This window comes from Contarinia nasturtii, unplaced genomic scaffold (assembly GCF_009176525.2).
Source record: "Contarinia nasturtii isolate CC-2019 unplaced genomic scaffold, AAFC_CNas_1.1 Cnas_scaffold_2489, whole genome shotgun sequence".
NCBI lineage: Eukaryota > Metazoa > Arthropoda > Insecta > Diptera > Cecidomyiidae > Contarinia > Contarinia nasturtii.
The window spans coordinates 14177-26859 of NW_022199810.1; the positions used below are offsets into that span (position 1 = coordinate 14177).

A 12683-nucleotide genomic window follows, 5' to 3' on the forward strand; every position below is an offset into this window, starting at 1 on the left:
ATAAATTGACTAATTTGGGACAAAAATGGCTGATATTTCAGCCAGCTAAAGTTAACTATAAGTGACTATATGCGTCTTCATGTAACTTGAGTTGAGAAATGTCGATCTTGATCATAGTTAACTAATATATGAAATAGACTTTTGTCAACTATGTTGACTATAATCACTTTTAGTTAACTCTGAAACATAACCGACTATATTCGATTTCAATCATCTATCGGTAATTTTAACCGAATAAAAGTGATTAAAATTGACATAATTTATAGTCAGTCAGTCATTTTTTTTCCACAAGGGAATTCATTTCCCTCCGGTCAAAATTGATCACGGTCCAAAGCAAATCAAAAGCAATGTTCAACTGCCGTCAATGGGGGTTACAAGCAAAGCTATATATGAGTTAGTAATCAGCAGCAATGGCAGTAACTTACCAATTAGCTCAAACATGGGTCTGCTTATTTTTTTGTTGAACTGGAAAAATTTAATTTTTCTCACCTTAAAATTGAATCGGTCTAATTTTGTGCTTTCAAGACTTTGGTGGGTCGTCAGTGTTGTGTCGTCAGTGGTAAGAAACTAAACATTTTTACATTCATTGAAAGAATCAAATTTATTTCTCTCATACAATCGGACACAGGCTTGGTGTATGATGTCAATTCTTATGATTTTGTCTCGTTGGCATCATCGACCTGTTATTGTAAGTTTCGACGATAAAACTACACCGATAGCCACAATTCCCTTTCCCGCAGTAACAGTGTGTACAACTCAAAAATTTACACACGATAAAGTCGATACGAAATTCTATAACGATCTCCTGAGTGAAATTACAACCAACAAAACTGTTTTCGAACATTTATCGCCAGAAACGTAGGTGTTTTTTTCATTTTTTTCATTCTTCTAATCGACACTTCCAATTCCAACAAACGAAAAATCATTATAGCGTAAATCGTTTTGATGCAGTACAGCATGTATGCAATAAAGACCTAAAAAATTTAATAGATGGTCTTGTCGTTCCTATAACCGAATCGGTTTATAATACGATTGAAGAAATTGAGCCCGGCCGTAGTTCAATCATCCAATTTTCTACGTTCATCGGCCAATTGACGTTCTTTAAGAAAATTTTTACGGGAGAAGGTGTTTGCTACACATTCAACTCGCTGGACTCTCGAGAAATTTTCACGAATGAGTAAGATTAAATGCAAATTCACTCTTTCTCTGCTTTTCAGCATCGCTCAGTGTTTATCTATAGCTCAGAATATGTATAATTTAGCGTCACTCCCGAATTAATAACTGTGAATGAAATAAACAGCGGTTGGAACATTGAAAGTGGCTACGATTCAAATGTTGATGAGTCCAAAGTATATCCGAAGGTATCTTGCTGTTTATTTTTATAAATAGAAAATAAAATGTTATTTTGAATAAATTCTAGCGGGTGTTTGGTTCTGGAATGCGTTATATGCTTGCGTTTATTCTCGGCATTTCCATTGATGATCCAAATCAATATTGTAATGATTTTTCGCATGGATTTCGAATTTCATTACATACGCCCGGTAGGTACTTCTCTAAAAGCTAAGCATTCGAGATCGCATTGTGCACAACGCGCAGAACTTCTATTTATGAATCTAATACGGCAATAATTTTTGGTTTTGGAATTTCGTTTAGATGAATTTCCCCGGCTTCCTGACGAGTTTATTTTTATTCCAGTTGATCAAGGTAATTAAGATTCTTCATTTTCGTGCAACCAAAAATAAATCAACGTTTTTATTCATGCTTAGACATATACATATCAGTGAAACCGAATGTTATCACCACATCGAAAGGGTTGCGCAACTATTCACCAAAAGATCGAGGTTAAATTTTTTTTTTTTCATTTATCTTGAGGACGATGTTAAGTTTGGTTGTCATTCAACAGGATGTTATTTTAAATCTGAACGAAAATTACGTTTTTTCAATGCGTATGGTCAACAAAATTGCGATGTTTGTATTAAATTTCCATAATATCTGGATATTTATTTTTTCTTAATAATACATATTGAGCAGATTGTGTGGCTTATTTGCTTCGATTTAATCCTTTTCATGTAGATTGAATGTGCAGCGAATTTTACGCTAGCTTCGTGTGGTTGCGTAAAATTTTCAATGCCAAGTCAGTAATTTTTCAAAAACTATACCACTGTGTGATTGGTTGCACATAAATGAAGATTTAATGAAAAATCCGTAACTGTTCTAGGAATCAACACAACTAAGGTCTGCACCATTGCTGACAATCCATGCTATTTTAATGCGGACGATGAATTCTCCAAGAACCTTATTGTTAAAAAATGCAACTGTTTGCCAGGTTGGGATTTTATTGTGATATTTCGTAATTGCCGGGGGTCGTTGATGAAATGTGAATCTCATTATATCATATATCATAGCTAGACGTTACCTATAACGGGGTAAAAAGTGGAATTCCAAAACGAGGGACTTTTAAAATTAGAATTATGTTGAAATTCACTGACTCCGATATTTTTGGCAATTTTAAAAGCTTTTCAAATGAAAAATGTCAATTGCATTTTTCATTTATTTCACTATGCGTTTCACGCATTTCATCGTGCATTTGAGACATTTCGCTTGATGTTTTACGCATTTCAAGCTTTTTGCTTTTACACTCAAATTAGTTGAACTCTTTATTTTTAGATTGTACATCGATCACATACGATACAGAGATTTCTCAAGCTCAAAATCTGCATTCGGCCGAAGAAATCGCTTTAAAAGCTGCCCTCAATGAATCAACGTAATGACAAACTAGTTCATAGATATTGTATAGTAAAAAAATCATATTTTTATTTAAAATTTCTTCATTCGTAGGAACAATTACAACAGCAGGGTGCTAATAAGTTTCAAAGAAAACGATTTTATCTCAATCAATCGAAAGGAAGCGTATACATTGGCTGATTTCGTTGCAAGTTGTGGAGGTATGAAACGACACGTGTATCAGTAATGTGCTAAAGATTCATATTTTACCTTCTCTCTAAAATTTGAAAATCACCGCTATAAAATTGGTATCTTTGAAAATATTTCGATTCAAAAACTGATCACTAAAAATGATCAATTTAAGCTCACACATTACTCGTGTTGAAATATACCAAATAAGTACATTAAAAAAAAAATCAAATTTCATTTTTTTTAACACTTTCTCTTATACAATGGAATGAAGGTCTACTGGGTTTGTTCTTGGGTGTTTCACTGCTGAGCATCGTGGAATTCATTTACTATTTCACCCTGCGATTGTGCTGTAGAATCAGTCAACACAAACCTGTTAAGGTCAAGGCGTCAACGTGGAAAAAACGTAGCAATTTAGAACTATTGAAAAATCAACTCGAACGACGGCGATTTTATTAGAAAAATCGATTGAATCACATGCAAATGAATTGATGTGATGGAGGCTATCGTGTACTTGTTCAATTTGGCTCATTCATTTTTTTATTATGATTATATAATGACACGACTAGCATGTATTGTGTGTCTTTCACGCTTTGTATTTGAAAAGCACCGAATAATTATAAATTATAAAGAATGAAGTGAAAAAATGTTTTTTCAAATTATTGAAATATTATGACGCCAAAAAATTTCGACTCAAAAGATGAAAAACAGAGAATTTTTTCGATTTGTAAAACTATACACGTAGGCGAAAACTGAATTTTTTAATTTACACGTGTAAAAATTGGTCTGACGGAAAGTCTCGGTATGAGTAGAAAACTCTCTTCCGTTGGATTTAATCATAAATTGAATACATTTTTTGTTCAGGCAATTTAAACTACGGATTCTCACTCAGCACCAGTAAACATGTTCCGGAGCAAGTGAAAGAGAGTGTCAACCATGTCATCGGTTCAATTGTGGAAAATGGTTTGTTCAATTTTTACCAGAGAGTAGAAAACACTACCGCTATAGTAATACTATATTAACAGTGCCTATGAATAGTTACTATTTGTACACATTTCGATTGTGTGATCACAACAATTTTTGCGAACTCCAATGTGAACAATGCAACTCTTTGTATACAAAGATATATGTAGATTTTAAATACAAAGAGTCGCATTGTTCACATTAGAGTTCGCAAAAATTGTTGTGATCACACAATCGAAATGTGTACAAATAGTAACTATTTATAGGCACTGTTAATATAGTATTACTATAGCGGCAACGTTTTCTACTCTCTGATTTTTACAAATCATTTTCACAATTTGTATCGACATTTCGGGAAAAACAAATTCTCCGCGATATTGATACGGAAAATGTTGTGAAAATGAATGATCTAAAAGTGCCATTGATTATCTATGCGGTGCTCACGGGAATCGCATGCATCACATTTATCATCGAGGTGATTGTTGACAAGGTGAAAAGCAGACAGCCTCCGCCCATGCAAAATACAGAACGAAATTCTCAGAAAAAAACATATATTACACGTCGCCGGAGGCGATACACTGACCGAGCACAAATACATTACGTACATGATCCTTACGATAAATCAGTAAAAAACTTTCGGTTAAACAAAAAATAGTTTGATGTTTTTGACATAAATGTTTTATAATAATTAATTCACATTTAAACATTTGAATACGTAGGTTGCTCCATAATTTTTTTTAAAATGGTACTTATAGTGTTGCCCGATGTAAACCATTGTCATATTCGTAAAGTTTGATGTTTTGGTATGTATTCGTGCCCTGAACCTTTTGTCGTACGAACGCTATTTGTATTGTTTACAGTGACTGGTAAACTGCGACTCAACAAAAAAAATGAATTTTACACGTGAAGATTTTCGTAAAATGATTTACTACGATTTTCGAAGTAAATTATCTCAACAACAGTGTTTCGATCGACTTCATTTGGCCTTTGGCAATGAAGCACCAACCCTTCAGACAATTTATAACTGGTACCGAGAATTCCGTTGCGGTCGTAGTTCGCTCAAAGACGAGTTTCATACAGGTCGTCCAAAATCGGCTGTTGTGCCACAAAACATCGATGCTGTCAGAAAACTGATTATGGAAGATCGTCATGTGACCTACCGTGAGATTGAGGCATCTTTGGGCATTTCATCCCACAGCATACATACAATTTTGCATGAACATTTAGCCGTAAAAAAGATTTGCTCTCGTTGGATCCCACATAAATTGACCGATGAACAAAAAATGGCTCGTGTGAGTTGGTGTAAAGAAATGCTCAAGAAATTCAATCGTGGTGCTTCAAAAGACGTTAATAAAATCGTCACTGGTGACGAATCGTGGATATATGCCTATGAGCCCGAAACGAAACAGCAGTCGACTGTATGGGTCTTCCAAAATGAAGATAACTCAACGAAAGTTGTTCGAGCAAGAAGCACTTCGAAGCGAATGGTCGCCTGTTTTTTCGGGAGAAGTGGTCATGTGGCAACCGTTCCACTAGAGGATCGTAAGACCGTCAATTCTGATTGGTATACCACCATTTGTTTGCCCGAAGTGTTTGGTGAAATAAGAAAAAACAACCACCGTCGCAAAATAATTCTTCATCACGATAATGCGAGCTCTCACACATCTTTTCAAACTACTCGATTTTTGACCGGTCAAAACATCGAACTGATGGGTCATCCACCGTACAGTCCTGACCTGGCACCCAATGACTTTTTTTTGTTCCCAAGCGTGAAGAAAAAACTACGTGGTCAACGATTTTCGACACCAGAAGAAGCAGTTGAAGCGTTCAAAACACACGTTTTGGAGATATCAGTTTCGGAGTGGCACGAATGCTATGACAAATGGTTTCATCGAATGCAAAAGTGTATCGATCATCTCGGGGAATATTTTGAAAAACAATAAAACCATTTTCGACAAAAAACAACTGTGTTATATATGTTTTTAAAAAAAATTATGGAGCAACCCTCGTACCAAATTAGAATTCGAACGGGACATCCCATATGGCTATGAGTTTAGGATAATTTTCGATTTTGATTAAATGTTGTTGTTTATTGTTTACTTTCAATCAAATATAAAATGATGTATTCTTTCGCTAAAAATTCAAATTACATAGTATTCCAGTTAAGCAGACTATATTTGGTGTAAATGTCAATTCATGATAGTTTACATTTGAAATTACGTACAAAATACATTGGATTTATTAGTATACAACTTATTAGTTTCGATTTTTTTATCCGAAAATATAAAAAAATACACCATTCTTAATTATTACTCAAATATTTTATATTTTCAATTTTTTTTATTAAAAAATGAAGAAAAAAAACGTTTTTCTTTTCAAAAAATCCCATTCGTATGAAATGTTCAATTTTACCAATAGGGACACATGCACCGTCGATGCGAAGTTTGACAGCTAAAATGTGCGGGAATTCGTGTGTATTGTTGTGTATGAAGTGTCAAACTACAAAAAATAGATACAATTTAAATGTGAGTAATTTTCATGAACGCACGCATCCACAACGGTTTGCAAACAACAAAAAAACCCAACAACACGACGTAGTTTTTTCAATGTAATTATTTTCTGGTGATTGAGTCAAAAATTGTCATTGAATTTGTGTTGAACGAATTTATGTGAAATAGCAACGCTATAAAATTCCATCAAAATGCCGAATGAAATGATAACACTGCAGCTGGGCCAATGCGGCAATCAAAGTAAGCACATCATTTTATCGATTGGTATAATTGAGTTGTTGGTAATGTTTTTGTGAAATTTTCAGTTGGTTTTGAGTTTTGGAAGCGATTGTGTCTTGAACATGGTATATCACCGAATGGAACGCTTGAGGACTTTGCAACAGATGCTGGACTGGATCGAAAGGATGTGTTTTTTTATCAGGCCGACGATGACCATTACATTCCACGATCGGTGTTGTTGGACTTGGAACCGCGTGTCATTCACTCAATTATGACCTCACCCTATGCCAAAGTAAGTGATTTTTGCTTTGTAAATAAGAATAAATTGACTGAAATGTTGTGCTTTGTTCGTGCAGTTGTACAATCCAGAAAACGTTTATTTGTCAAAAGACGGTGGCGGGGCCGGTAATAATTGGGCATCTGGTTTTAGTCAAGGTGAAAAATTGCAAGAGGAAGTATTTGATATCATCGATCGTGAAGCAGACGGCAGTGATAGTTTAGAAGGTTTTGTTTTGTGCCATTCGATTGCGGGTGGTACTGGCTCTGGCATGGGATCCTATATCATGGAACGATTATCAGATCGATTCCCCAAGAAATTGGTACAGACATACAGTGTGTTTCCAAATCAAGACCAAGATCAAGTCAGGTAATTCGATTAAGGCTTTTCACCAGTCGATTTGTTATGCTCGTTGTTGTTGTTGTTGCTTTTTTTCACTGTTGTATATCAATTGGATTTTTTTTATTGAATTTTTCCATTGTCTTTGTAGTGACGTCGTCGTTCAGCCATATAATTCACTTTTGACATTGCGGCGATTGACCAGCTGTGCCGATTGTGTCGTTGTTTTGGACAATACCGCACTGAATCGTATCGCAACTGATCGACTTCATATTGAGGTGAGTGCTCGTTTCGGACTTTTTAAAACATCGTGCATTTTAGCACACATCACCGAGTGTGTGAAATGAATAGTGAAACATTTTCATATGGTGGACTAAAATGGAGTCAATATTATGGAACGATTATCAGATCGATTTTTTCCACTAGATATCAAACCGGGTCGGCCACTATTTAAAATGTTCATTGTGCTATTCATTTGCTTTGAACAAAAGTCCTTTCAATGTCAGACATTAAATTTTTCCCCTCTTTATTCTCTCTCCATAGAACCCGACATTCACACAAATCAACACTTTGGTATCGACGATTATGTCGGTGAGCACAACAACGCTCCGGTATCCATCATACATGAACAATAATTTGATTGGCCTCACAGCACCATTGATTCCAACGCCACAATTACATTTCTTGATGACCGGCTACACTCCACTCACCACTGACAGCGATGTGAGTTGCTCTTATTTTTAATTTTTTATTTGTGATTTTTCTTAAAACCAATTTTTTGATGACATTTTATAGCAAACGGTGAATATTCGTAAAACAACGGTTTTAGATGTCATGCGACGATTGCTGCAACCGAAAAACATGATGGTCTCAACAGCGCTTGATAAAACAAATCACCATTGCTACATTTCCATTTTGAATATTATTCAGGTTTGTTCTGATGAAAAAAATTGTCTGCAATGTCGATTTTCTTAAAAATTTTGTTGTAAAAAATTCACAAGAAAATTTCGTATCTTAGGGTGAAGTGGATCCAACACAGGTCCATAAGTCATTGCAGCGAATTCGGGAGAGAAAATTGGCTCAATTCATTCCATGGGGCCCGACAAGTATTCAAGTGGCACTGTCACGCAGTAGCCCATACGTTCAGAGTAGCCACCGTGTATCGGGTCTTATGCTTGCCAATCACACCAGCATTTGTTCGGTACGTATCGGAATTTTGTGGTGCATCACCAGTAGACAACATTTTTACTCAAAATCAATAAAAAAAATGTTTTGGTGGTTCCGATGGGAGTACTGAACTGATTTCAACCAGAGACATAATATGACAGTGCTTACGCCACTATTATTTGATAGAGCTATGTCTGACTCTTACAACCAGATGGTGTGATTTAATAGCTCGTGTTGATAATAAGAGTCAGTTGAAGACCAATAGTTACTTCATTCTATAAGAATGAAGTAACCAGTTGGCGAAGATTATTCACAATAAGTCAGGTGGATATCAGTTCAGTATAGTGTCCGATCCGATGAAAAGTGGCTTTGTGAAAAAGTTGTCGTTCTAAGGTCATCATTTTTTTACTTAAATTTGTTTTCTCTATTCGCAGTTATTCGAACGTGTTCTAAGTCAATACGACAAATTGCGTAAGCGTGGCGCTTTCTTGGATAACTTCAGACGTGAGGATATGTTCAAAGACGATCTGTCTGAATTGGATGAATCTCGTGAGGTGGTCGATAATCTCGTTCAGGAGTACGAGGCGGCCACACAGCCAAATTATCTCAGTTGGCAAGGTAAGTCGATTTTTAGTCACATTTCAATTGTATTTCCTGTACAATTCAAAAAACACATTTTTTTTTCTTTTATTCCACAGCAAAGAAGCCAGCCGCCTGAGCACACAAAGCAACCTAAAATACTCAATGCATGTCAAGTACTAATGTCAACTCACAAGCACATACAAAATTTCCACTCAATCATAATGATTTCCAATTTAGTCAATGAGACTGTGCTCCCTCTTTTTTGATCAAATTATTCGCACAGAATGCGATTCGCACCAATACAAATATATAGTCTTTAAGATGTTTTTTTTTTCGGCACAAGTGCCATCGATGATTTAAATAAAACATTCACACATATTTTTGAGTTTCAAAAGAGATACGTTATTTGTTTATTTTAATTACAATTTAGCAGATACAGTAATGAAATATAGACAGAAAATGGTGATAAAATTGTTTAATATCGATATTTGGTGGAATAATCCTTTGGGCTGACCACTAAACCACGACCCTTACGAGCGCCACGATATACGGTCTCAACGATGTCAACCATTTCTTGTTTGTCTTCAAGTGGCCAATTGATTTTGTTATTGTTACCCGTTCCCAAATCGATCATGATGTGCTTATTGCGGAAGAAAAACATCACCGTACATGGATCGTATAATTCATACCTGTGTGAATAATAGGAAATTTATTAATTCATTTTTCAGCTTCGGAATATCAAAAATGCATTGAAAACACTCACATTTTATTGAAATCAGATACTTCAGTGATGTCAACCAAATAGAAAACGGCAAAATTTTTCACTTTCTCGGCAATGCTGTACAGTACCTCGTCCATTTTCATGCAGGCTGGGTCCCAGTCGTGGCCAAAACGAATTACCTACCGAAAATAACACCAATAATTTTGATCAGATTTTGAAAAATGGAAAGAAATCAATTGAATAAAAAGAATAATTGCATTTGGTGGGATAAATCAAGTATTTCTCTTACCACAATACGGTCTTCTTCCGATAAAATTGCTTGGTCGACCTGATAACCATTGTGTAAATGCTGTAGCATGTAAGACATCGTCGGTCAAATTATGTTTTTTCACTGTCTTTACTTAGAAATGATGATTGGAAGTAGAAATATCGCAAGTGGAACTATTTAAATTATTTTCACAAAGAAATTCAATTCGTTTTTTGTTGATAGCTATGCAAAACGTTTGTAAATGTATCAATTGGTGACAGTATACAAAACAAAATAAGAGAAAAAAAAAAATCAAGTGTCAAAATATCCCATTTTCTGGAAATTTCCTCACACATTGGAATAATTCCACGATTTACTATTGCTCAGTTTATTCTATTTTAAGGTGAGGGCTTCCGATAGGGATAATATTGACAACCGTTTGATTTGAAATTGTTGCTAACTATTCCTATTGTATGATTCACTCATTGTATTCATTTAAAAAAATATATATATGTTTGAATTTTTTTATGTTAAATCATTTTTATTGAGTTTGAAATTTAATTTCTTACAAATCGCATCTTGTACATAAAGTAATTCTATAAATCTTAAATGGCATATAATTTTTTGGATTTATTTTCTTTTGCGAACTCTACTCACGACAACTGTACAGAATACGTTTCACAAATGATACGGATCCATCCGGATCCACTCGATTAAATATGAAATGGGTCCCATGCGATTCAATCGTATCTTTGACATAGTAACCATCTTTATTATTCCACCAGGAATCCCTTTCCAAATGTATAAAACATGAATTCGTACAAAAAATTGGTTGATCAAATGTGATTATTGTTTCGTTTGTATCCGTTTTACTTTTTGTTGTAAATTTCGGGCAATATTCAAAATGCTCAATTGAACATGCTACTAAAATCTTTATATCTCCAATGTTTGTGGTGGCAATAACTAAACCGTGTAATTTGATTAGCTTAATACAATAAAACCAAATCTTTTCTTCTCTTCGAAGCCCCTTACGATCTTCGGATTTAGAACTAACTCGATCACATTCAAAAATTGTATCCACCTTTTTTACTGTAAATTCGAATTCTTTTCGTGATAGTTGATTAAATCGTTTCGACTTGAATCCATTCACTTTACCAATCATATACATTATTTCAATGGATTCATCTGTTGAAAACAATCCGTCATATTTGCTATGAATTTCGGCAAATTCTTCAATCGTCATGTTACCAAAACGAATGTTTGTAATTGCATCTCCCAGAACGGCACGTAAATTCACACCATTTTCTGGATCTTTATTTTCCAGCTTACACGCAGTTTTAGCCCATGCGATACACGCATTAAAATAGTCTATTTCTTTGCATTTCTCTGCGTACAATTGCAAAAGTTCTGGGAGTAGCTCCCGATCACAATTTTCAAAACCGGCATTCGCTAATACCTTCAATGCATATGTTTTATAGTTAAAAAAATGTCTACATTTATTCTGTAATGACTTCAAGTCATACAGCATCGCCAAACGATATGACCAACAAAAGTTATCAATTAATAAAACACTAGAATATTTGAGAAATTCTTCACACACATTAACAAAAGTATTGACCAACGATTGACAGGCCAAGTTTAGTACATCTTCGATATTCTTTTGGGTCAAAAAAACTTCATCTAAATAGAAGAACTGGAGAAATTCCCGAAACGCATCCGCTGATACACCATCCACGCGAATCTCTCCTTGATCCGGTTGAACACCGTAGAATTGAGCCTTGTACTTGGGACTGTGGGTAGCCAATACACAGCGATGTGCACGAATTACTTCGGACTCAACAATAAATGACACATCGCCAGTTTCACCTCGATCCGCGTAGAGTTTTTTCATCGTTGTTTGATTAATAAGCAACGGATTTAGATGATGTCTTTTATAGTTTTTTCCTTGTGACATCTTTTAAGTGTTTGAGTTTTTGGAATCCACAGAAATATTTTGAATTGATATGATGAAGTTTGAATGATTAATTTGAAGTGATACTTGAAATGAACTATTTTTTACGCTATTTTGAGCAATAAAATGATTTGATTAATTTTTTCTAAATCTCAATCGTTCAAGTATTTTCAACAAAAATGTTCGAAAATAACTCTCTCTGCGGAATGTTTATTAAATGTATCAAGAGACGAGCAGACAACAATAGGAAGAAGAATTGTCAGTTAACTAATGACAGCCAACCTTAATGCATATATAATCATTACAGTGGACACATATGTCAAACGCAACAGTGTCCAGTTAAAGCGTGTATCCCTATTGTAAAAACTTATTTGAATATATTTGCATCGCAACAAGTTTTTTGAAAATCAAAACAACAAACAATTTTGTGTTATTCATATGAATCAGTTAAAATATTCGTGAGCTCAGGAAATTTGTCAAATTAAAAGTGCAACATGTTCATATAAAAAATGTATGGGCAAGTTGCAGTTGTTGACAAATTTCTTGAGGTCACTAATATCTTAGCCGGTTCATATTAATGTACGGTGCTCACGTAGTAGAGTAAGTAAAAACATTGAAATTCAAACGTGATTTGGGACAATTTTAGCAACATTTTGTCATTTTTTACAAAAAGAAATAAACAATTTTCCTGCATTTTGTGAGGTTTAAAGAAATATCAAACTGTTTATATGTAAAATACTGAACAAGGTTTTTTTTTAAATATATGTTCGAAATTATTTTAATGTTAAATCATT

The 12683-nt window shown here is 34.6% G+C and overlaps 4 protein-coding genes across 4 annotated transcripts; 2 read left to right on the forward strand and 2 right to left on the reverse strand.

Annotated features, from left to right (window-relative positions):
• Positions 1-296: 296 nt before the first annotated feature.
• On the forward strand, positions 297-3517 carry LOC116348512 (pickpocket protein 28-like). Its single transcript, XM_031779538.1, has 13 exons — positions 297-559; positions 629-858; positions 932-1177; positions 1262-1361; positions 1421-1541; positions 1654-1704; positions 1767-1841; positions 1904-1968; positions 2074-2134; positions 2219-2326; positions 2668-2764; positions 2839-2945; positions 3188-3517. The coding sequence occupies exons 1-13, from the start codon at positions 365-367 to the stop codon at positions 3370-3372; spliced, it is 1641 nt and encodes a 546-aa protein (XP_031635398.1). The 5' UTR covers positions 297-364; the 3' UTR covers positions 3373-3517.
• A 2861-nt stretch (positions 3518-6378) lies between these two features.
• On the forward strand, positions 6379-9368 carry LOC116348517 (tubulin gamma-1 chain). The gene is made up of 9 exons (XM_031779543.1): positions 6379-6626; positions 6692-6897; positions 6962-7251; positions 7373-7499; positions 7765-7944; positions 8017-8151; positions 8240-8422; positions 8823-9006; positions 9087-9368. Exons 1-9 carry the CDS (start codon positions 6578-6580, stop codon positions 9104-9106), a joined length of 1374 nt encoding a protein of 457 aa, XP_031635403.1. The 5' UTR covers positions 6379-6577; the 3' UTR covers positions 9107-9368.
• On the reverse strand, positions 9347-10219 carry LOC116348518 (thioredoxin-like protein 4A). The gene is made up of 3 exons (XM_031779544.1): positions 9981-10219; positions 9734-9870; positions 9347-9659 (listed from the first exon to the last, which is right to left on the reverse strand). Exons 1-3 carry the CDS (start codon positions 10056-10058, stop codon positions 9446-9448), a joined length of 429 nt encoding a protein of 142 aa, XP_031635404.1. The 5' UTR covers positions 10059-10219; the 3' UTR covers positions 9347-9445.
• Positions 10220-10518: 299 nt separating this feature from the next.
• LOC116348516 lies at positions 10519-12112 on the reverse strand. Its single transcript, XM_031779541.1, has one exon. It carries the CDS (start codon positions 11890-11892, stop codon positions 10588-10590), a length of 1305 nt encoding a protein of 434 aa, XP_031635401.1. The 5' UTR covers positions 11893-12112; the 3' UTR covers positions 10519-10587.
• Between the last annotated feature and the right edge of the window lie 571 nt (positions 12113-12683).